Source organism: Syngnathoides biaculeatus, chromosome 20, assembly GCF_019802595.1.
Source record: "Syngnathoides biaculeatus isolate LvHL_M chromosome 20, ASM1980259v1, whole genome shotgun sequence".
NCBI classification, from domain to species: Eukaryota; Metazoa; Chordata; class Actinopteri; order Syngnathiformes; family Syngnathidae; genus Syngnathoides; species Syngnathoides biaculeatus.
This window is the reverse complement of record NC_084659.1, coordinates 9459158-9481224: the sequence shown is the minus strand read 5'-3', so window position 1 is coordinate 9481224 and position 22067 is coordinate 9459158. Positions and strand designations below refer to the sequence as shown.

Below are 22067 nucleotides of genomic sequence, written 5' to 3'. Positions count from 1 at the left end.
ACCGGTCTCGCCTTTTCCGCTCATGTCCTCCCCGCCCCATCCGCTGCCGTGTAAAAGCTGCAAGTGCCTACATTGAAACACGAGAGATTTGCAAAGACGGTACACAGACAGTTTAACTCTTGCGCCGACGCGCTAATGCAAGCGCCACGCTAACACTAGCGCTGCGCGCACGGTAACACTAGTGTCGGCGCTAAAGAGAACGCCGCCGCGCTAACAGGACCGGGGAAAAAAAACCATACCGGTAAAAATCACTGAGACATGGCAGTAATTCGCTAGCGCAGCGCTAACAGGACAAGACTGGTAAAAGTCACTTCCTCGCCGCATATATTCCTCCGGTCTCACTCTTGCCTTTTCTGCTCGAGTTATATGTATTTTCCTTGACAATATCTATTTTAGAATGTTTATAGGCATGTCAGTGGGGCTTTAAAGTTTTGTAACCACTACACTGTTACTGTTACACGGAGTTGATGGACAAGACGATAAAAGTCTCGACTACGTTTTGTTCTTGAGTGATTGATTAGAACTTTTTCCCCCTCGATTTTTATTTTCGCTTTCCTTTCAGCAGAAATGACTGCCAGCACATCGTTTGTCACACCCCTTATAATCCCGTATTCGCTCACAAGGCTGTCACTCCCCTGAGAAAAACGACAAAAAAAGAATTTGACGCTGACTCATTTGCCGCCGATTCAAACTTCGCGAGAGCAAAATACGAATTAATATTACATTAAAAGTGACGTTTTCATCTCGCGGCCTTTTGGAACTTTTGAATTTATACTTTCTTTATAACGCCCATTGCGGTCGTGCGGCGCAGTAGTTCTTGGAATATTCTTGTCGCTGGAGTGCAGGCTCCTTCTCGGCAGTAAAACACAAAGAACATTAGGGCGTAAATGGGGAAGTAGCGGTGGTTAAACGTCTATCTGCCGAGTCCAGAGGGAGTACGGCGGCGCTTTACTGCGCAGCTAACGTCATCTAATTTACGGCTTTGGTCTGTGACGGTGCCGATATTTTTCTTGAGCAGGTGTCAAACACGAGGCCTGGGGGCCAGATGCGGCCCGCCACATGATTTTTATGTGACCCGCGAAGGGAAATAAGGTGTATCAACATCCATGATTTTTGTTCAAATCTGCATCAAAATTTCAAATTGTCATTTTAAAAAAATCACCAGTGTCAAACTGTAGGCCAGGGGGCCAGATACGGCCCGCCACCCAATCTTATGTGGCCTGTGGAGGCAGATCACATGTATCAACTTCCATGATTTTTGTTACAATCTGTACCAAAATTTCAAGTGGTCATATCATAAATCACAAGTGTCAAACTCTAGGCCCGGGGGCCAGATCTGGCCTGCCACATGATTTCACGTGGCCCGCGGAGGCAAATTGTATGTATCAACTTCCATGATTTTTGTTCAAATCTGCACCAAAATTTCAAATTGTCATATCGTAAATCACAAATGTCAAACTCAAGGCCCGGAGAACAGATCCAGCCCGCCACATGATCTTGTGTGGTCCGCCGAGGCAAATCACATGGACCAACTTGCATGGTTTTTGTTCAAATCGGTGCCAACATTTCAAATAGTACCATACCAAAAATACCATAAATCAGTGGTGTGAAACTCAATTGACCTCAGGGCCGCTGGAGGCAGCAACCGACTGAGGCTGGGCCGCAGCGCGCATGCACTCGTGGCCAATTTCGATTAGAAATTTAAAAGAAAATTCAATCTTTCGTCCATCCGTCCATATTTGCCGCTCATTATTTTCTAACGGCCGCAAGGGGGCACTCGAGCGGAAAAGGTAGGAGTGAGACCGGTGGAATATATGTGCCGAGGAAGTGACTTTTACCGGTCTGGCCCTGTTAGCGCTGCGCTAGCATGTTACCACTGTGTCTCAGTGATTTTTACTGGTATGTTTTTTTATTTAACCAGCCCTGTTAGCGCGGCGCTAGCGTTAGCATTAGCGCGCCGGTGCTAGCGTTAAACTCTCTGTGTACCGTCTTTCTTTGTAAACTACTGCTTGGTTCAATTTGTTTATAAAAAAATTATATCGTGGGTATGTATGAGCCAGTATTTCTGTCATTGATCAAATTACATCGGCATAGCAATACAAAAACTGAAATCTGATTGGATTAAAACAAATTCTAACAAGATTGTAAACTGTTCAGCCAACACATACCCCATGAAATGAAGATAAACGTTTTTGAAATAATACAATTTTATACACAATAAGTTTGAAATGTGGGCCAGTGCCTGCGATAACGCTTAGACCAGGAGAAAAGACCTCGAAGGCACTGACTGGATGCCACCGACCATGAAACCGATTAATTCTATTCCAGTTTTTATTTTTTTCCCTGAAGGAAAATTGTGTCGGTATCTTGACACAGCAAGATCTGCCAAAAACCTTCCGGAAAGGACCGTGTTCTATCTCAAACCTTCCGCTGTACTGTAATTTGTATTAACTGTTCCGGGTCGCAACGGTTCCGAACAGAAACCCAATCTGGAACCGGTCTACGGATATTGCGGAGAAGTTTTAGAATTAACACGCAGCGTGACTACTGACCCGACTTCCAAGTTTCTTCGAGGCCCATCTAGCTGAGTAATGATGCAGAGAGGTGCTGCAATCCCACCGGAGCAAAGCAGCGGCAGACGGTACACGGGTCAGTCCCAGTATCTGGTTCTTTATCGCGAAAGGCCTTGCTTATTTTGCTCTATCATGATTCTATTAATTACGGTACATAGATCTGATAAAAGCAAAGTGCAGCTAGCTAACTAACGTGACAGTGATAAGTCGTCTCTTGTCATGTTCCTGCCGGTTCAGCCCTGGCTGGGCGGGTCCCAGCACACCGGCTCTGATTAGGAGGTGCACACCTGCGCCTCATTGGCAGTGATTACCCCGGTGTGTGTGTGTGTCTATATATATATATATATATATATATATATATAACCCAGTGGACGGTCTGGCTTTGCCAGATCGTCGCAATTCATGCCCAGTTCCCGCACTCCCGTATCTCTGATTGTGAACCCGTGTGTACCGCGGACCCGCTCTCTACGCCCGTCTACCTGATCCCCCTACCTCGGAACGAATAAACACTTTTCCCAAAATGCCTCTGCGTCTCCGGATTCCTGCGTTTGGGTCTTCCCTCCGTCTCGATGGGTCGTGACAGAACGATCCGACCAAGGAAAGACCGACGCGAGGTAGTCCGACTGCCGGAGGACCAAGCCTGTCCTATTCGGGTAGGCTCCGTGATGTTGTCCCCGTCTTCCGTGCCGCGAATACGTCCCGACCACGACCCGCTCAGACCGGCAGGAACATGAAAGTCTTCTCATTTTATGTACTCTTGTGTAGCATTTGTGAATGGAGAATCCTGATTGATCTAGTACCCCCCCCCCCAAAAAAAAAAAAAAGCACCTCAGTCCATTTACTGTCTCTGGCAGAAAACCAAATCGCCGTAGCAATCTAATAACATCTGGTGGAACTTAGCCACCTTTCATCCACCGTCTATCTTATTTATAGCTTAAAGCCCTTTAAAGCCCTTTGGCTTATTGCAAGCTAGCCTAGTACTTATTGTACTTGTTCCTTGTGCCCAAACTGTATCGAAGACCTCTTCCAAGTAGTCCATACCGCTGCCCCCGAATATCTGAAAGCCCTTGAGCGACGTGTATTGTCTTGTAAATGCAGGTGATCCGGCCGGCGCCTCCGCGTTGTTTTTAATTCCGGCTTATAAAAATGGTTTTATGCTAAATTAAACCCCAAATCATTTCCCTTTACAGAAAAAAAAATACCCAGCGCGATCCGCTTTTAGAAAAATAAATGGCGGCATTTGTGTCTTCACCTTGAACTGCTCCGTGCCCTCGGGCTGACTTGTGAGTTGGTCCCAGTGCTGCCGGGACTCTTTTACGACCGTTTGCGTCGGAGTTCTGAGGAAGAACTCATCTCCATGTACGCGTCAGATAGAAGACACATTTTGCTGTTTAAAATAAAATGCAAAAAGGGTGGCAGAACCTTCGAGGAATCACTCAACACACTAAATTGCTATTATTAAGGTCGATTTGTTGCCAGGCGTTGCTAAGATACTGGTCCTCTAAGTGCCATTGACAGTTCTACAGTTATTACACTTTTCCCTTTTTGCTATCTTGGATCACTGAGCTGCATTTTCGTCTTGTCCCATCACATGATGTCTCGCATGATGATGTGAAACAAGGATCCCGTAATCGACCTTTTCAAGGAGGTTGAGGAGTGAGATCCCCTGGAGTTGGGAAAACAGCCTCTGGTTGCTGTTCTTTAAAGGGCCACTGTCATGAAATGCATGATTTGAAAAAAAAAAAAAAAAAACGGCAGCAGACATGGATCCATGAGTTTTTTTTCACCACAAAACACGATTTTGATGTATAGATCTTTTTGTAACTCCCGCCATGAAAATCCTCTCAAGGGATTTGTTTTCGAGAAGAAGCAGGAAGTGACGGACATGGCAGGACTCGTTTCTTTCTGTTAGTTTTACCTCCGGGAATTTAGCTCGTTGTTCCTTCGTGTTAGCCAAAATGCGGGCTCGTCGCATTGCTGGACATTGCTCGAACACTCGGGAGGATGGATTTACCCTTCATAAGGTTGCAAGAGACCCGGTTAGTCGTGAAAAATGGATTGCACGGGTGCAAACGACGAGAGCTTCGTGGGTTCCAAATAACAGTTAGGTGTGTATACAGCTACTAAAAAAAAAAAAAATAATAATAGTTTGGGGCGGACCAGGTAATCCGTCTCTCATAATGTAACAAAAGATCCTCGTACGTATGACAGGGGTGCTAAATGTGTCGATGTGCGCGTTGGAAGTCGTTGGGCTCGACCGGCAGAACCATGACACTGGTAATATCGCTCGAATATTGTTGTAAGTAACATGAGTGGCCTCTCCATCTCGACAAGTACCAAAGAACGTTTTTTTGTGATCACTGGATCCGACGTAAGAACGGAACCCTACCACGGTCAACCGACTAAAGCCTAGCGATGTTCTTTAGCGATGTTCATCAGTGTGTCTCCTTTCGCCGATCTTTTTATAATCTTGAGCTTTTGTTTCCGTGGTAATGGATTTTCTTTCGGCTTTGCTAAAAGACACAAATTTCTTCTTTGGGGCCATAATGTCTACAAAAAGAGGGCGAAAAATGCCCAGATACTCCCGGCGCACAAACACGGACAAGCGCTACGTACATTAGCCAGACAAAATGGCGGACGGGGGACTGGCGTTGTAAAGTCTGAACGTTGTAGGTCGAGATTGTTTTAACTCAAGGACTCTCTGTAGTCTGATCTGATTAGTTTAAAAAAGACATGATACAATAATTCATGGAAGTCTGAAGCAAATATTTTTGAGTACATTTGCGCTTAGTCTCGGAAACCAACATCAGTCCTGGAACGGACTCGTGGAGAACTTACTAGAAGTGCGGTGCCCCGATTTGACGTTTTTTTCCCCACCTCCAGTCGAATACAGGCCCGTAAAAGCGAAACACTAAAGCTTAGAAATTAACAACGTTCTCAAAATTAATGGCACATACAGGCAGCAGTATTGCACATCATACGAAATATGAAATGCGAGCTTCTAAAAATCAATTTTAATGAGTTGTGGGGAAGGGCAGTAAAAATGCAACTCATCCTGTCACGGATAGCATTAAATCAACCACTAATGTAAAATATTCAAACAAAAAAAATAATAATAATAATAAAAAGACTCTTCCTGTTGTTACCAAGTGACAATTGATGCCATCAAGTACACCGTCGCTGGTTTGCTAGCTTGGAACTGGATCGGCGAGTATAACTGCATTTTAATTAATTCCACATTTTCACTCATTACTATTTCTGTTCAAACATAGAAATTGAGTCAAATTCACATCATCAAGCACAGAATATTCACAAACCACAACGCCCTAAAGCAGCCCGGCTCGGCTCAGTGATAATCCACCTCGGTGCCGAAAATGAGCCACAGTCCGGCTGCGATGAGCCGCGATGGCTCATCTCCGCCGGGGAAGTTGATCGGACGGGGAGGCGGTAATATTGTTTTATTAATATAACTTCACTCGGTTGTTTTCAAAAAGAGCTTCCGCGTAAGAAGGGGCGGATTCGTCTCCCATAGGTGGGGTGCACGGCGTGTTTTCATTGGCGAATGTCTGGGTGACGTCACAGACAGGGGATGACACGCTCTCCGCTCATATTTATTTTTGACATTGAAGTGAATAATGTTGTTTGTGTTTTTCATTACAATATCTATTTTAGAATGTTTATAGGGATGACACTTGACCTTTAAAGGGGCGCACTCATGATTACAAACCGAACACACGCCCGCAACTTTATATCCGCGGGCATGACCAGTGGACTTCACCTGCAACTTTATATCTGCGGGCATGACCAACCACATCTTTTTCAAATGTGAGTGACTGCATTGGCATCCTTTAACGCTCAATAAGTTTGATAGTCTAACTCGGGGGTGTCAAACTCATTTTTATCGCAGGCCACATTGTAGTCACGGTTTCTGTCAGAGGGCCGTTATGACTGAAACCATGAAAATCTTTAATTGACCCATCATATTTGCACATTCAAGTTATCAACTAGTTTTGGAATCAGAAATCAAGGGTACATGGGTTTTTCAACTATTGTTGATGTTTGGTAACACAAAAATGCGAGCAATATCTCAACGTCATCATTTATTATATGACAATTTGAAATTTTGTTTCAGACTTCAACAAAGATCATGCAAGTTGATACACATGATTTGCCTTAGCAGGCCACATAAAATCATGTGGCGGGCTGCATCTGGCCCCCGGGCCTTAAGTTTGACACTTGTGTTTTAGATGATTTCCCACTAGGTTTCGGGTTATTGATGGGAATTTTTGACCATTTTCCCAAAAGTGAATCTGTGTCTTTTTAAACCTTGATTTGTGCACTGGTGCAGTGTCATGTTGAAACAGGAAGTTGGCCATTTCAAAACCACAATATTAGTCCCTGGAGCCCCAGAGACCATAGGTGGTCTAACTTGTCAGCTCCCGAATAGCTCCACATTTGTCCCTTCATTTTATATATAAGGAGTCCAATATTGTATTATAGTAATACTGCATGACTGCGGTTGATGGTATAAATATGAATTTGGCTTTTGGCAAATCTTTTCACCATTTAACAGCACATATCTGTTGTTCAAAGTTATATTTACAATATCCACAAATGCTGTACTTTCTTCCTATCTATAATTCCTTTTTTTTTTTCAGGAATCTGGAATGTCAGGAGACCTTGAATGATATTATTCATTAACGATATTCACACTCAAATCATTTGTCACAATACTTTTCCAACAACATGGTAGTAAAACGGCACTACTACTCCTGGTCCTCAGGGTCCACCTGCTGCCCACGCGCGCCATGTTGGTTGCCCCTTAGTCTCTTTGCGTGCGGCATCCATTTGGACTAATATCAGTAAATATGGCTCCAAACTGGAAAAAAAAATGGATTACCTAATACTTCCAGTTTCCATTATCCAAATATAATATGTAGAGTGCGTCCATAAAATATAAACGACTTTTTTTTTTATTCATCAAAACTAAAACCCACAAAATCACATGTATTAAATATTCAACGCCTTTGGCTGATTTAATTTATTTATGTATTTGATGCACGTTTGGCAACCCCAAAAGTCTTTTGGAATGAGATTCCACGCGCTTGGCAAAGTATCTTTCGGGTAGTTTTGCCCGGTTCCTCCTCGCGCCACTTCAGAAGCTCGCCATCGGGTTTGATGGTTTGACGGCGAGCTTCGGTGCGTTGCCATGTTTCAGATCTCTCCGGGGGGTGTTCGGTCCAATTCAAGGGCAGGCTTTGGCTGGGCTTCCTCAAAGACATTCAAAGAGTTTGATAACTTGGCTGTGCTCCTTGCGTTTTATGTTTCGGAATATGTCCCGCAACCCCCTCCTCTCACTGCACCCCCGCTTCAGTTTTGGGATACTTTGGGCAGGTGATGAGCGGCGTCCGGTTTACCACCCCCCCCCAAACGTGACACGACAGTCACGCCGAAGAATCCGGTCTGTGTCTCGTCAGAACTAAGAATTCTAGTCTCTCGTGGTCCGGGAGTCGCTTTGAGCACTTTTGGGCAAACTCCAGTCGGCGCTTGTTCCGGCCTTCACCATGCAGGCCCGGATTGGTGGATAGCTGGAAAAATAGTTGTTGTTCTGGAAGTTTATAGACTTTCCACGGAGGAATGCGTGACTGACAACTGATTCAAACCCTTCTTCGACGATCGCTCAGTTTAGATCAGTTCTCGGGAGGATTCTGATTCGGTTCTGAAACTCGTCCATTTCTGGATTTGCTAAAATGTCTCCCGTCAACTGACTTTACCAGAGTTGGACTCCAATGAAGTTGTAGCTCAACCCAATCCTGACCTTTATGGCAAAACATGAATACATGTGTAGACTTGATTTTGTTTTTTTTTTTTATTTAAAAAAAAATGAGCAAAAATATCCCTCTAAAAAAAATCATGTTGCAAATATAAAGTTGTGTGTAGAACTTTGAGGGAAATGATGAATGGAATGAATTTTGGAGGAAGGCTGGAAGAAAAAAAAAGTGGAATAAGCGAAACGCTTTGAATAATTTATAGATGCGCTTCATCTATCACAATTTCTATATTTCTCTCTATGAACACAAGCTTTCTCGATATCACATCAAATCTACAATATAAGAATCCCGTACTGAACTATCGCGCACTGCTAGTCTGAAAAGGTTTTAGGTTTAGGTTTAGGTTTAAAAGTCTCATATGGAGTGTTTCAGTTTTGCAAACTTTTCTATTAGGAAGCTATATTTAGCGTCGGAAGGCCCGAAGACCTGGTACCCATTTATATGTCGTAAAAACATTCGACCTGAGGTATGTGCTGCCGAGCTACAAATACTTGCCAAAGTCACCTCGTGAGTAAGCGAACTAGCTGGAGACTATGGAATTTGACGATCTGATGTTCAACTATTCATCACTGAACATCCATCCGTCCATCCATTTTCTCAGCGGCTTATCCTCACGAGGGTTGCAGGAATGCTGGAGGCAGGGTACACCCTGAACTGGTTGCCAGCCAATCGCAGGGCACATTGAGACAAACAGCAGCACTTACAATCACACCTAGGGGCAATTTAGAGTGTCTAATTAATGTTGCATGTTTTTGGGATGTGGGAGGAAACCGGAGTGGCCGGAGAAAACCCACGTAGGCACTGGTAGAACGTGCAAAACTCCACACAGGTGGGGCCAGGATTGAACCCTGCACCTCAGAACTCTGAGGCCACCGTGCCGCCCTAATCATTGAACAGGTAAAAAAAAAAAAAAAAAAAAACTTACCGGTACATAAATGTAATAAACTAAAAAAACGGGTGGCACGGTGAAGCAGCTGTAAAGCGTTGGCCTCACAGGGTTCAATCCCAGACCTGCGCGGGTTTCCTCCGGGCCCTCCGGTTCCCTCCCACACCCCCAAAACATGCATTAATTGGACACTCTAAATTGCCCCTAGGTATGATTGTGAGTGCAGCTTTTTGTCTGGATGTGCCCTGTGATTGGCTGGCAAACAGTTCAGAGTGTACCCCGCTTCCTGCCCGTTGACAGCTGGGATAGGCTCCAGCACTCCCCGCGACCCTTGTGAGGATCAGCAGCTAAGAAAATAGATGGATAGATGAACTCGTTTTAGAATCAGTTGTCAAGGATAACGTTTTGTTTTTCAGCCATTGTTAGTTATACAAAAAAAAACTGCTTATAATATGTCACCATTTATGATATGACAATTTGAAATTTTGCCACAGATTTTCACAAGAATCATGGCAGTTGACACATGATTTGCCTTAGCGGGCCACATGAAAGCACGTGGCGGGCCAGATCTGGCCCCCGGCCCTTGACTTTGATACCTGTGTGCAAGTCTAAAGGCCTCTTTGTACTCCCACGAGTAGTTTGTGTTTATACTGATCCTAACACAATAATATTGTAGACCACAGGTGTCAAACCCAAGGCCCGGGGGCCAGATCCGGCCCGCAAAGCCAATTCTTGTGTGCCAACTTCCAACTTCAAATTGTCATACATCATAAATGATAACCTTGAGATATTACAAGTAATTTTGCATGACCAAACATGAATAGTTGAAAAAGCCATTACCCTCAATTTCTGAATTGAACACTCCCTCATAAATTTCGTGCGTAATATAACGAGACTATTAAATATTTTGATGGTTTCACGGTCATAACGGCCGTCTGAGGGAAGCGAACTACAATATGAAAAATGATATTAAAATGAGTTTGACACCCCTGCTGTAGACAGTTTTAGAGAAACAAATGAGATTCGCAAGACTCGTGAGGTTTTATTCTCCGGCCTGTATAACTTATAAAGTCATAAAGTCATAACATGTCAAAAAAAATTTTACCTCTATTTTCGGGAATGGTGGGCCTTCAGAGTAATACAATATTGCGAATTTTGAGGTTCCACTCAGCTTTACTAGTTTTTCTGATTTTGATTAATAAGAACTAGCCGTAGAAAAGCAATTAATAATTAACTAATTAAGTTATTGAATTAATTTTGACGTCTGAATAAGTCAATGAAAGTATGAAGTGATGTTGGCAAATAACGTTACAGCTTCGGATTGATTTGGGATCGTTTCATTGCTCACAAGTCTCGCCTATAAAGATGTTATTATATGCCTATTACATAGCAGACAAAATATGAAGCATATTTTGGTTCATTTTACCCTCAATCTTTTGCATCAAGGTTATTAGCGTTGGAACATGTCAACGGTGAGTCAGATTACGTGTAGCCGTGGTTTCTTTTACCCAGCCTGTAATTTGGAAAGATTGATCTCATCACTGTACTTAGCAAATATTAATTTTCCATATGCATGTACGCATTCCCACCCCAGTGGAGCCAGCATATTTTTTTTCCACAAAGGAACTACGGACAGAGATAGAGCAAGAGTGTCCAAAAATACTGATTGGAACACAGAAACCGACTCCTTACAGCACGGGTGTCAAACTCAAGGCCCCTGGGCCCAGATCCGGCCCGCCACATCATTTTATGTGGCCCGCGAAGCCACATCTAGAGTGTCAATTTCCATGATTCTTGTAAAAATCTCGACCAAAATGATTTCAAATTGTTCTATATCATAATTGATAAAGTTGAGATATTACAAGCATTTTTGATACCGAACATAAATAGTTGGAAAACGATATACAAGATATTGAAAGAGATGATTCTATGGAATATCGGCTGAAAAGACCAGAAAATATCGATGGATTTTGGCAATTAAACGTGATGGATGGTGCCCAACGAAATACACACGCGCCTGCGTAGCGATCGCTTCATTTCAGGTAGGATTTTTTTCTTCTCAATCTCAAATTACCAAAAAGTATTTATAATGCCAAGTTGGTTCATTTGAGATCAAGAAGAACAATGCTTATTAAAAAAAAAAAAAAATGTCTGTCGCAGATGTTTACAGAGGTTAAGTGTAGCCGCAATCGCTTCCGTGTACCTTCCCAGGAGACAATCATCATATTTAATGAATGAGAGCTTGTGTAAAACCAGGGGTCAATTATTTAAATATCGGTATTTGTATTGAATACTAGCTGAAAAAAATCGATGGATTCCGGCAAAGGTTATTAACGTGTGGCCGAACACGCTTCCGCGTTCACGGGCCGACGACCGTCGTCGTTTTTTTTCAATCATAGTTAATGAATGCGAGTTTGTGTAAAACCCGGGGTCAATTATTGAAATATTGGTATCTGTATTGCATACTAGCTGAAAAGATCGACGGATTCCGGCAAAGGTTAACGTGTGGCCGAACACGCTTCCGCGTTCAAGAGCCATCAAAACAGTCACTATGTGCGATTTATTCCTCATGAGAAAAGATCCAGCAACAAAGTGTTCGTATGCGTCCGGACTTTGATACGCTTTCAAGCCTTTCCGTGTAAATCTCGACAACTTACTCACCAGAACCACGTGTAGATCCAGTTGTCCAAGACAAGCGGAAGCAAATTGTCAGTCCAGTTTCTTATCGGCGAAAACATTGATTCGTCATTAAACACGGGTCTTTTATCTAATTTTTGCCACGTACCGTCGTTTATTCCCACCTTCTAAACGTCTGACGGTATCGGACAAGACTTTGGGCGTCGTGCTACAAGACATATTTCCGTGTCGTCTCCAGCTGTTTCTAGGTCCGCCCTGAGTCTCCTCGTCCTCGAACGCATCAATAGGCCGGCGTCCTGCGGACAAAAGTATACGTTTTAAATCCGCAAACCAGCTCCAACTGTCTTCTTCGAACAGTTCCTTTCCATATCCCTAAAGACGATTCGTGTATAATTTCTGCGACATTTCACGTCACCCCCGCAATTTGACCTCCTCGCGATCAAACTGGACCTTAAAACTCTACGTCACAGTTCATCGATCCCACCAGAACCGCAATTTTCATTTCAAAACGTAAAATGGACAGACTATGTTGCTGATTTTGCGAGCTAACCAGAAACGTAAGTTTATCGGATAAATCTTAGTCTTCGCGGTGTTCAGTTTGCTCTTTTCTTTTCATAATCTTTTCAAGCGCCGCTTATGATGAACGGAGAAGGCCACGTTTCATAAATCAATTGGAGCCGTGCTTTCACCTTTACGAATGCGATTGCTCCTGTCAGGGGGTGTCAAAATCATTTTTTTTCACGGGCCACATCGTAGTTACGGTTTCCCTCCGAGGGCCGTTATGACTGGGAAACCATAACGATCTTTCATCGCCTCGTCATATTTGCACATGAAATTTATGAAGTACCGTAATTTCCGGGCTACAAGCTGCGACTTTTTTCACACGCTTTCAACCCTGCGGTTTATGCGGTGATGCGGCTAATTTGTGCATTTTTTTTTTTTCTAACGGCCGCAAGGGGACGACTCGAGCGGAAAAGGTAAGAATAAGACCGGTGGAATATATGTGCCGAGGAAGTGACTTTTAACGGCCCTGATAGCGCTGCGCAAGCCTTAGCACTGTGCTAGCGTGTTGCTGGCATGTCTCAGTGATATTTCGCGGTAACTTTTATTTTAACCAGCCCTGTTAGCTTTAGCGCGGCGCTAGCGTTAGCACTAACGTTGGCGTTAAACTCTTTCTGTGCAACGTCTTTGTAAATATCTCGTGTTTCAATGGGGGCACTTGCGGCTTTTACACAGCTGCGGCGTATCTATGTACCTAATAGTATTTCCTTTACGAATGAGGGTGAGGGTTGTAACCAGGACTGCGGTAGTTTTGGAATCAGGAGTCAAGGGTAATGTTTTTCTTCAATCATTGTTCATGTTTGATAATACAAAAAATGCTTATATCTTCTCAACGCGATCTTTTATTATTATTATATTCACAAGAATCGCGGAAGTTGACACACGTGATTTGCCTTCGCGGGCCACATAAAATCATGCAATGGGGTGGAACTGGCTCCCGGGCCTTGAGTTTGACACCTGTGATTTATCAGAGGACAATTTGAAATTTTTGTACGGATTTTTAACAAAAATCATGGAATTTGATACACATGATTTGCCGTCACGGGCCACAGAAAATCATGCGGCGAGCCGAAACTGACCCCCGGGCCTTGACTTTGCCACCTGTGTCTTATGTACTGGCCAAATCAGTTAAGGGTAATATTTTACTTTATTGGCAACAGGCTGAAAAGTAATCCATCATTTCCAACTTTCCTTCTGTTTATTTAGAATTACTAAAAGTTTGCATGCCAAACAAAAAAAAATGATAGTTCTATACGTGCCCGTCTCTCAACTCGAGGCATTATAATAACAGTTTTAATTTGGTGTAGTTAAAAAAACAAAAAAATGATTACCCTTTACCTGCGGGCTTGACTAAAGCTTTCATTCGACAGCTCATCCAATTTCCCCAGCTTGACTGTGACACTTACAGTGCATGAGTTAATTGTCGCGGGTCGTTAAATTCATTTCGGTGTGAATGCCGCTGACGGGTTTCATTCATCGCTGGAAATTAGTTTTACTGCAAGAAGGCCGTCATTGCCGCCGACAACTTTAGCAAATAAAATCAAATTATAATTTCGGGATTGTCAAACCTCTGATTTTATTATAAAGCACTGGTGTCAAACTCGAGGCCCGGGGGCCAGATCTGGCCCGCCGCGTGATTTTTACGTGGCCCGCGAAGGCGAAACTTCCGGGATTTTTGTTCAAATCTGTGCCAAAATTTCAAATTGCCATGTCATAAATGATGACGTTGAGATGTTGCAAGCATTTTTGTGTTAACAAATATCAACAATAGTTGAAAAACATATAAATAGAAATAAAGGGTGGTGTTGGTTGGGTGATCAAAACTTAAAATCTTTTTTTTTTTTTTTAGAAAACATGATGCAGTGATTTCAACTTACAACCCAAACATTTTTTCATTAAATACCTTTATGTACTGTTGTGTTACAACATGTTACATATTATGTTGCTTCAATTAAATGCAAGGATGCTAACAATGACAAAGTATGCTAAGAAGTATAGATACATCTGAAATATTCTGATGTTTTAATGGTTTGAAATTTTTCAATAGAAATCAAATTATATGGACTGCTATTTTTTTTTTTTTTCATGTGGAGTGAAATGTAAGTGATCCATTGATTTTCTGTTGATTTATGAGTAGCCCGCGGGCATATTTTAAAAAATAGCTCACAAGTGATGTTGACATTGGATTTTTGTAGTAGTTCCAATTCCCCTCCGAGGACCGTTATGACTGTGAAACAATAAAAATATTTAATCATCTGTTCATATTTACATCATCAATTATGAACTAGTTTTGGAATCAAAAATCAAGCATGTTTTTGAACTATTTGTGTTTAATAGCACAAAAATGCTTGTAATATCTCAACAAACAATATGCCAATTTGAAATTTTGTTGGAGATTTTTGACAAGAATCATGGAAATTGACACTCTAGATTTGGCTTCGCGTGCCACATAGCATCACGTGGCGGGCCGGATCTGGCCCCCCGGGCCTTGACTTTCCCACCAGTGCTTTAAGTCATGGTTAAATCGCGACTGTTGATAACTATCTTGTAATAGATGACAGATTACATTTTTGTGGTTGTAAGCGCTTCACATCAATTATTTTTTTTAATTTTTATTTATTTATTTATTTATTTTTACTGCGATAGAAATGTCAGATCACATGACACGCTTTGTGATGTTTGGCCATTTTTAATTTCACCACACTTTCTCTGTGAAGCCATTTGTTGAGCATTGGGAGAAAATATGAGTTTTCGTTTGGTTTGGTCAAGCATTCGTCAAAGGCAGGGACTCATTAAGTCAATCCAAGTAATCAATCAATAATTAATTAATGGCAGCACGCTGGGGGCAGCTGGTAAAGCGTTGGCCTCACAGGTCTGAGGATCCGGGTTCGATCCCGACCCCGCCTGTGTGGAGTTTCCATGTTCTCCCCGTGGCTGCGTGGGTTTTCTCCGGGCACTCTGGTTTCCTCCCACATCCTCAAAAACCTGCAACATTAATTGGAGACTCTTAAATTGCCCCGAGGTGTGATTGTGAGTGCGGCAACCAGTTCAGGGTGTACCCCGCCTCCTGCCCGTTGACAGCTGGGATAAGCTCCAGCACTCCTGCGACCCTTGTGAGGATAAGCAGCTGGGAAAATGGATGCATGGATAAACTAGTTTCACAATCAGTTGTCAAGGGGAATGTTTTGTTTTTCAGCCGTTGTTTATGTTTGGTTACACAAAACTGCTTATAATACCTCAACGTGACCAGCACTCCCATGACCCTTGTGAGGATAAGTGGCAAAGAAAATGGATGGATGGATAATTAATTAATTGGATGAGATATGTTTATTCAAACGACTTCATCTGAAAATTAACATATCAGATTGCCGTAATTCCCGGCATACAGAGCGCACCGAGTACATTTGTAAAGGAAATACCATTTGGTACATACATGCGCCACAGCTGTGTAAAAGCTGCTAGTGGCCACATTGAAACCCACATTGAAAGACAAGATATTTACAAAGAAAGACGGTACACAGAAAGAGTTTAATGCTAGCGCTAACGTTAGTGTGAGCACGTTAAAACTAGCGCTAATGCTCGCGCCGCGTTAATACAAACACTAGCGCTAATCCTAACACTAGTGCCGCACTAGTGCTAATGCTAACATAGCCGGTTAAAATAAAATTTACCGGTAAATATCACTGAGACACGCCAGTAACACAGCAGCAACACGCTAGCGCAGCACTAACAGGGCCGGCAAAAGTCCCTTCCTCGGCTCATATATACCTTTTTAGAAGCCTCGCCCAAATTGAAACACGAGATATTTACAAAGAAAAACGGTACACAGAGTGTTTAAAGCTAGTGCCCCGCTAACAGGGCCGGTTAAAAAAAAAAACAACATACCGGTAAAAATCACCAACTTACTAAATATATATATAATTATTCCTAAATTGATTATTATAATTAATTATTATTTCTAATTATACTACATAATTATTAATACAGTGCATTTAAATTCCCAATTTATACTCCATTTTCCTCTTTTTTTGAATAACATCAAATAACATTTTTTGCCCTGGCACCACATAAACCTTTATAAATTATAACTTCTCATGAATACAGAAATACAGTATGAGAGATGTTTTTTTTCTCAACTTTTTTCAACCAATGTAAGCGATAAATCATTTTTATTCATGACAGCCCGAAGACTCTGTTTTGAATTCCAGGGCCATATTTACAGAGTAGAAAGATGCTGTTTGTGCAACTATTTTATAAAACAAACAGCATGAAGTCCTTGGAGAAATACTTTCGACTAAAACGAACTGCGAAGCTTATTTTAGTCCCCACAAATTTAGGTCAAAATTCGCTGGATCTATTCACCGTAATTCCCGGCCTACAGAGCGCACCTGGTTATAACCGAGGACATTTGTAAAGGAAATACCATTTGGTACATACGTACGCCGCAGCTGCGTAAAAGCCGGAAGTGCCCACATTGAAACACGAGATATTTACAAAGAAAATTGGAGAGTTTAACGCCAGCGCCGCTGCACTAATGCTAATGCTAAAGCTTGAGCCGCACTGAAGCTCAGACTAGTGCTGCGCTAACAGGGACATTAAAAAGAAACATAACCGGTAACATTCAGTGAGACATAGCAGTAACACGCTAGCGCAGCGTTAACAGGGCCGGACCAGTAAAAGTCACTTCCTCGGCACATATATTCCACGGGTCTCACTCTTACCTTTTCCGCTCGAGTGCCCCCTTGTGCAACTACTTTGTAAAACAACACAGAGAATTTAACTTATGTGCCGCGGTGCTAATGCTAGTGGCGGCGCTGCAACGCTAACGCTAGCGCCACCACACTAACGCTAACACCAGGCGCACTAACAGGGCCGGTTGAAAAAACAAAAATCACCGATACATGGCAGTAACACGCTAGCGCAGCGCTAACAGGGCCGGACCAGTAAAAGTCACTTTCTCGGCACATATATTCCACCGCTCTCACTCGTACCTTTTTTTCGCTCGAGTGCCCCCTTGCGGCCGTCAGAAAAAATGCACAAATTAGCCGCGTCACCGCATAAACCGCGGGATTGAAAGCGTGTGGGGGGAAAAAAGTCACGGCTTGTAGGCTGGAAATTACGCTACTTCATAAATTGACAACACCACTGAGAATAAGGTCGCCAAAATATAAGTCCGACAAAATATGTATATATATTCCAAGGCACTATGAGGTACTAGATACAATGTTGACTAGACGACTACTACATGCTTGTCTTGAGCTAACACCCGCAGTGATGCACGCATACAGTGAGTACGGGTTCCTCCCACGTGCATCTGTCATACTTTATCACGTCCACCCCCGGGATTCACGCAGTCCTAATTGGACCGACCCCGCGCTGCAACGGCGAAGACCCCGGATCCGCTCCGCGGGCTGTGCCGGCATTGCGCCGACCTTAAATGGTCATCCTCGATTTCACCATTGTCCTTTGCGGAGCAGATTTTTTTTTTCAATTGGATTCAGACGGGCCCCGGTGGGTCGGGTCTTTTAACCTTTTAAGGTTTTGGGCTTGTCGGGACTTGTTGCCGGATTGACGGTTGAACTACATCTTCAGCCCGAGTGCTTTTGTGCCAAAAGTGATATTTGGAACTGTTCCTTATTTTTCTACCTTCCACTTTGACTAGATTGAGAGTGATAAATACCGCTGCCACTGCATTTAGAGCAGGGGTGTAAAAATGAATTTTTGTTACGGGGCACGGTTCCACTCGGGGGGGATGGATTATGGGTGTAAATGCAGATAAATGTTTGATTGCCTCATATTACTACATATACACAAATTACCGTAATTTCCGGCCTACAGGCCGCCACTTTTTTCACACGCTTTCAACCCTGCGGTTTATGCAGTGATGCGGCGCTGGCGTTAGCGCACCTGCTTAAAAGCCACGGTACACAGAGTTTAAAGAGTTTAGCGCTAGCATTAGCACCGCGCTAACGTTGAACTCTGTGCCGAGGTTTATAACCAGGTGTGCTCTGTAGGCCTGGGGATTCCGGTAATTTTAAAAGCGTTTCTTTTTTTTTTTTTTTAATTCAAATTGAGGCTGAGGGGCTACGTCGTGAGCACCGATCATATGAAGGGCTACGTGACTTTTTTGTGGAAAATTTCAGACTCAGTTTATTACACGTACATAAAATATTTTGTTTTAATTTTTTGTAGTAAATGACATTAAGGGTATTGTAAAATTTTAATTCACGTAAGCAAGTCAGATTCTGAATTTAAAGCACAAGGCCTACGCTATTTTTCGAACATACCTTGACTTTATATGGTCCTCGCGGGCTACCATTCGCCCGCGGGCACCGCGTTGGTGACCCCTGGATTAACGCTACCGCCGCGCTAAGTATGACTGATGGCTCCATTACATTCAAAATCGAGGTAGCACCTCGCTAATGCTAGCACCACGGTAACGCTAGCATCGCGTTAACGTTAGCACGGCGCTAGCGCTAAACTCTTTCTGTGTACTGAGGCTTATAACCAGGTGTGCTATGTGGGCCGGGAATTACGGTAATGAGTAATGTGTTTTGAAACTAAATTGCCCGTAGGTGGAAATGTGAGTGTGAATGGTCAAGCCAGGGGTGTCAAGCTCATTTTTGTCACGGGCCACATTTTAGTTCCGGTTTCCCTCCGGGGGCCGTTATGAATGTGGAGCCATGAAAATCTTTCGCCTCATGATATTTAGATGAAATTTATGAACTAGTTTTGAATCCGAAATCAAGCGTAATGGGTTTTTCAACGATTATTCTTGTTTTGTAACACAAAAAAATGCTTGCAATATCTCAATTTTATCATTTCTGACATGACAATTTGAAATTTTGAAAAATCATGGAAGTTGATATTCATGATTTGCCTTCACGGGCCACATAAAATCATGCTTGAGTTTGACACCTGTGACCTAAGCTCAAAGATAGCTGGGATAGCCTACAGCACTCCCGTGACCCTAGTGAGGATAAGTGATGAAGAGAAGGGATAGATAGTTTTAAAATCAAAAGCCAGGGAAAAGACATTTGTTCAACTACATTATGAATCAGTTTTGTTTTAAAAGAAGGCTTGATGACAATTATTCATTCATTCATTTTCTTAACCGCTTATCCACACGGGAGTGCTGGAGCCTCTCCCAGGTGTCAACTGGCAGGAGGCAGGGTACACCTTGAACTGGTTATCAGCCAATCGCAGGGCACATGGAGACAGACAACAGTCGGACTCACAATCACACCTAGGGACAATTTAGAGTGTCCAATTAATGTTGCATGTTTTTGGGGTGTGGGAGGAAACCGGAGAAAAACCCACGCCAGGAACATGCAAAACTCCACACAGGCGTGGACGGGATTGAACCTGGGTCCTCGGAACTATGAGGCCAATGCTTTACAGCTGCTCCACTGTACCACCCGCTTTTTAGTTTATTATATCAAATAAATCCAATGCTGACACAATGTCGTGAAAATGCCATACCTCATTATTTCTAAAAGCGAAGACAATTTAACACTTTTACGTTTGAGCAAGAAACAGAAAGTCGATGCACACTCTCACGGGCCACATCAAATGATGCGGCGGGCCGGATCTGGCCCGCGGGCCACCAGTTTGACACCAATGAATAAAATTATTCAGAAACGTTCAGACTTTTAAAAACTCCAAGATACCTCCGTCTTTGTGTCACGGTTCGGTAAAGTAATTCCGAAACTGCAAAACTTCAAAACCGCGGTCCATAAAGACATATTGTCCACACGCAGAGCTTACCGAACAGTTTTCAATTTTCGGCCTGTTCCTGCCCGTTTCTGTCGTCGCAGGGAAAACAATGACTATATCCCCCGAAGCCCCCACGTATCTCTTGACTGCAGCCCTCCAGTCGGGCGCTGTTCGGTTTTGCAGCCTCAAAGTGTGACAAAAGCCTTGAGTTGATTTAAAAAGTCCTCTGAAACCTTGAATTGAATTTTGGTGAATGAATATTGTCAGCTCAAAGCACTGCACGGGAATCATATTCCCATCTGTGCATTTTGTGAAAGAAAATGGTCCTAATCCATGTGTAAGTACCCTGAAAATAGGATAGACATTTTATATTAAGTATTCATATCACGGGGTTCAAGTTTCATTCCACTCCCGCAGTGGGTGAAACCTGCAAAGTGGCCGCCAAAAATGTTTTTACCTCATTCCTGCACAGTATTCCCCCCCCACACCTTTACCTTTTATTATACTGTTATAAACATTTCCTCACCCATTTTAGATTTATTGAACATGTAAAATAAACGTACTCACGACTGAAGTTGACTTCCTCTCCCGGTAACTGCGTACTTTAGAAGGCCCAAAATAGTGAGTATTGCAACATTTTTCAATGACTTAAAACTTGGAGATGCCTCATTATCTCACATTTATTGATTGAGTAACAAAATATGGCTAACGGTTGTGACATCATCAGCACCAAAAGTGATGCGTTCAAATACACTCTGAAATCTCACTGCTCACCATGACACACCTCTTGTACTGTCCTGTACACCACGTCAAGGTATTTTATTTGCTGTAATGTGTTAGCTAATGACGTTTCATTTTGCTAACGTTTTATGCTACATGAACATTAAAAGCCGGATAAAAAGAAATCCCGCGCTATGAAAAATGATCAGCAATATAAATACGATGCACTAATGCGTGTTCTACCAAAGGATTACTGTACTGTAAATTGACTTACTTTATGGTATATTCCTAAAACGTCAGACGTTCTTTTTTCATATGATTTTTTTTTTTTTGGGGGGGGGGGTTCCTCTTGATCGCTCTCGATTTTTGAATGTTCACTTCATTTTTTTTCAATGGAGCTATCAGTCATACTTCAATGGAGGAATTAATATTTCAGCCCCTCGAGGCTTCGGAGCGCCAAATCCTTTCCCCGACACAAAGAGGAGGAATATCCTCCTTGCTGTATATGAATTATTAAACCGCTTGTCAGAATCATAAATCGCCCCTTTGTGGCACTTCAATCTCAGTTTGGCGGTAATAACGAGTTAAAAAAAAATAATTCTGCATGGAATACTCTCCAAGAATAAGGACTAGCGTATTCTCCAAACATTAATACTCAGTTCTGAATTATGTTAAATTTTTATCTTGTTAGGCTAAATATGACATGATAGAGTATAATACACGCATGCTTCTTCTATTTGAAATAGCACAGATAATGTACAAAGTACACAATTGTTTACTTTGTCACAGTACTTAGAAGCTGTTTGGAAAAAAAAATCATTTATGTCATAATTATGAAACTTAATTTAATATCCGCGGTTCACTTGCTTTGTTGGAATCCAAAATACAAAATATTTCATTAAAGAAGTTATGATAAATTTCGTAATTTCTTCTTCTCTTTAAATCTTAAATTTATTTGGTATGTTTGACCCATAAAATGAGATATCTGGAGCGGACGACGCCATTTTGTTATTTAAAGCTAGCTAGCTTCTTAACCGCCATGGCAACCATCATTGTTTTGAACTCCAAAAATCACAAAGTAAGCATAACTTTAGGAAGAAGCGCCGATCATATGTTAAATTACTTTGGATAGTGAATATTTTT

At 42.4% G+C, this 22067-nt stretch overlaps 1 protein-coding gene across 6 annotated transcripts in view; it reads left to right on the top strand.

Moving 5' to 3' along the window:
• LOC133493250 (pleckstrin homology domain-containing family A member 5-like) overlaps positions 1 to 22067 on the top strand; it is an 85533-nt gene that overhangs the window by 15726 nt on the left and 47740 nt on the right. Inside the window, exon 4 of one of the 6 annotated variants that reach the window (XM_061806377.1) lies at positions 7232 to 7508. The exons of the other annotated variants lie outside the window; for them this stretch is intronic. Within the exon in view, the coding sequence (XP_061662361.1) occupies positions 7232 to 7274 (43 nt within the window). The 3' untranslated portion in view covers positions 7275 to 7508. Of the gene's footprint in view, positions 1 to 7231; positions 7509 to 22067 lie in introns of those variants that run through there. 6 annotated transcript variants of the gene reach the window in all.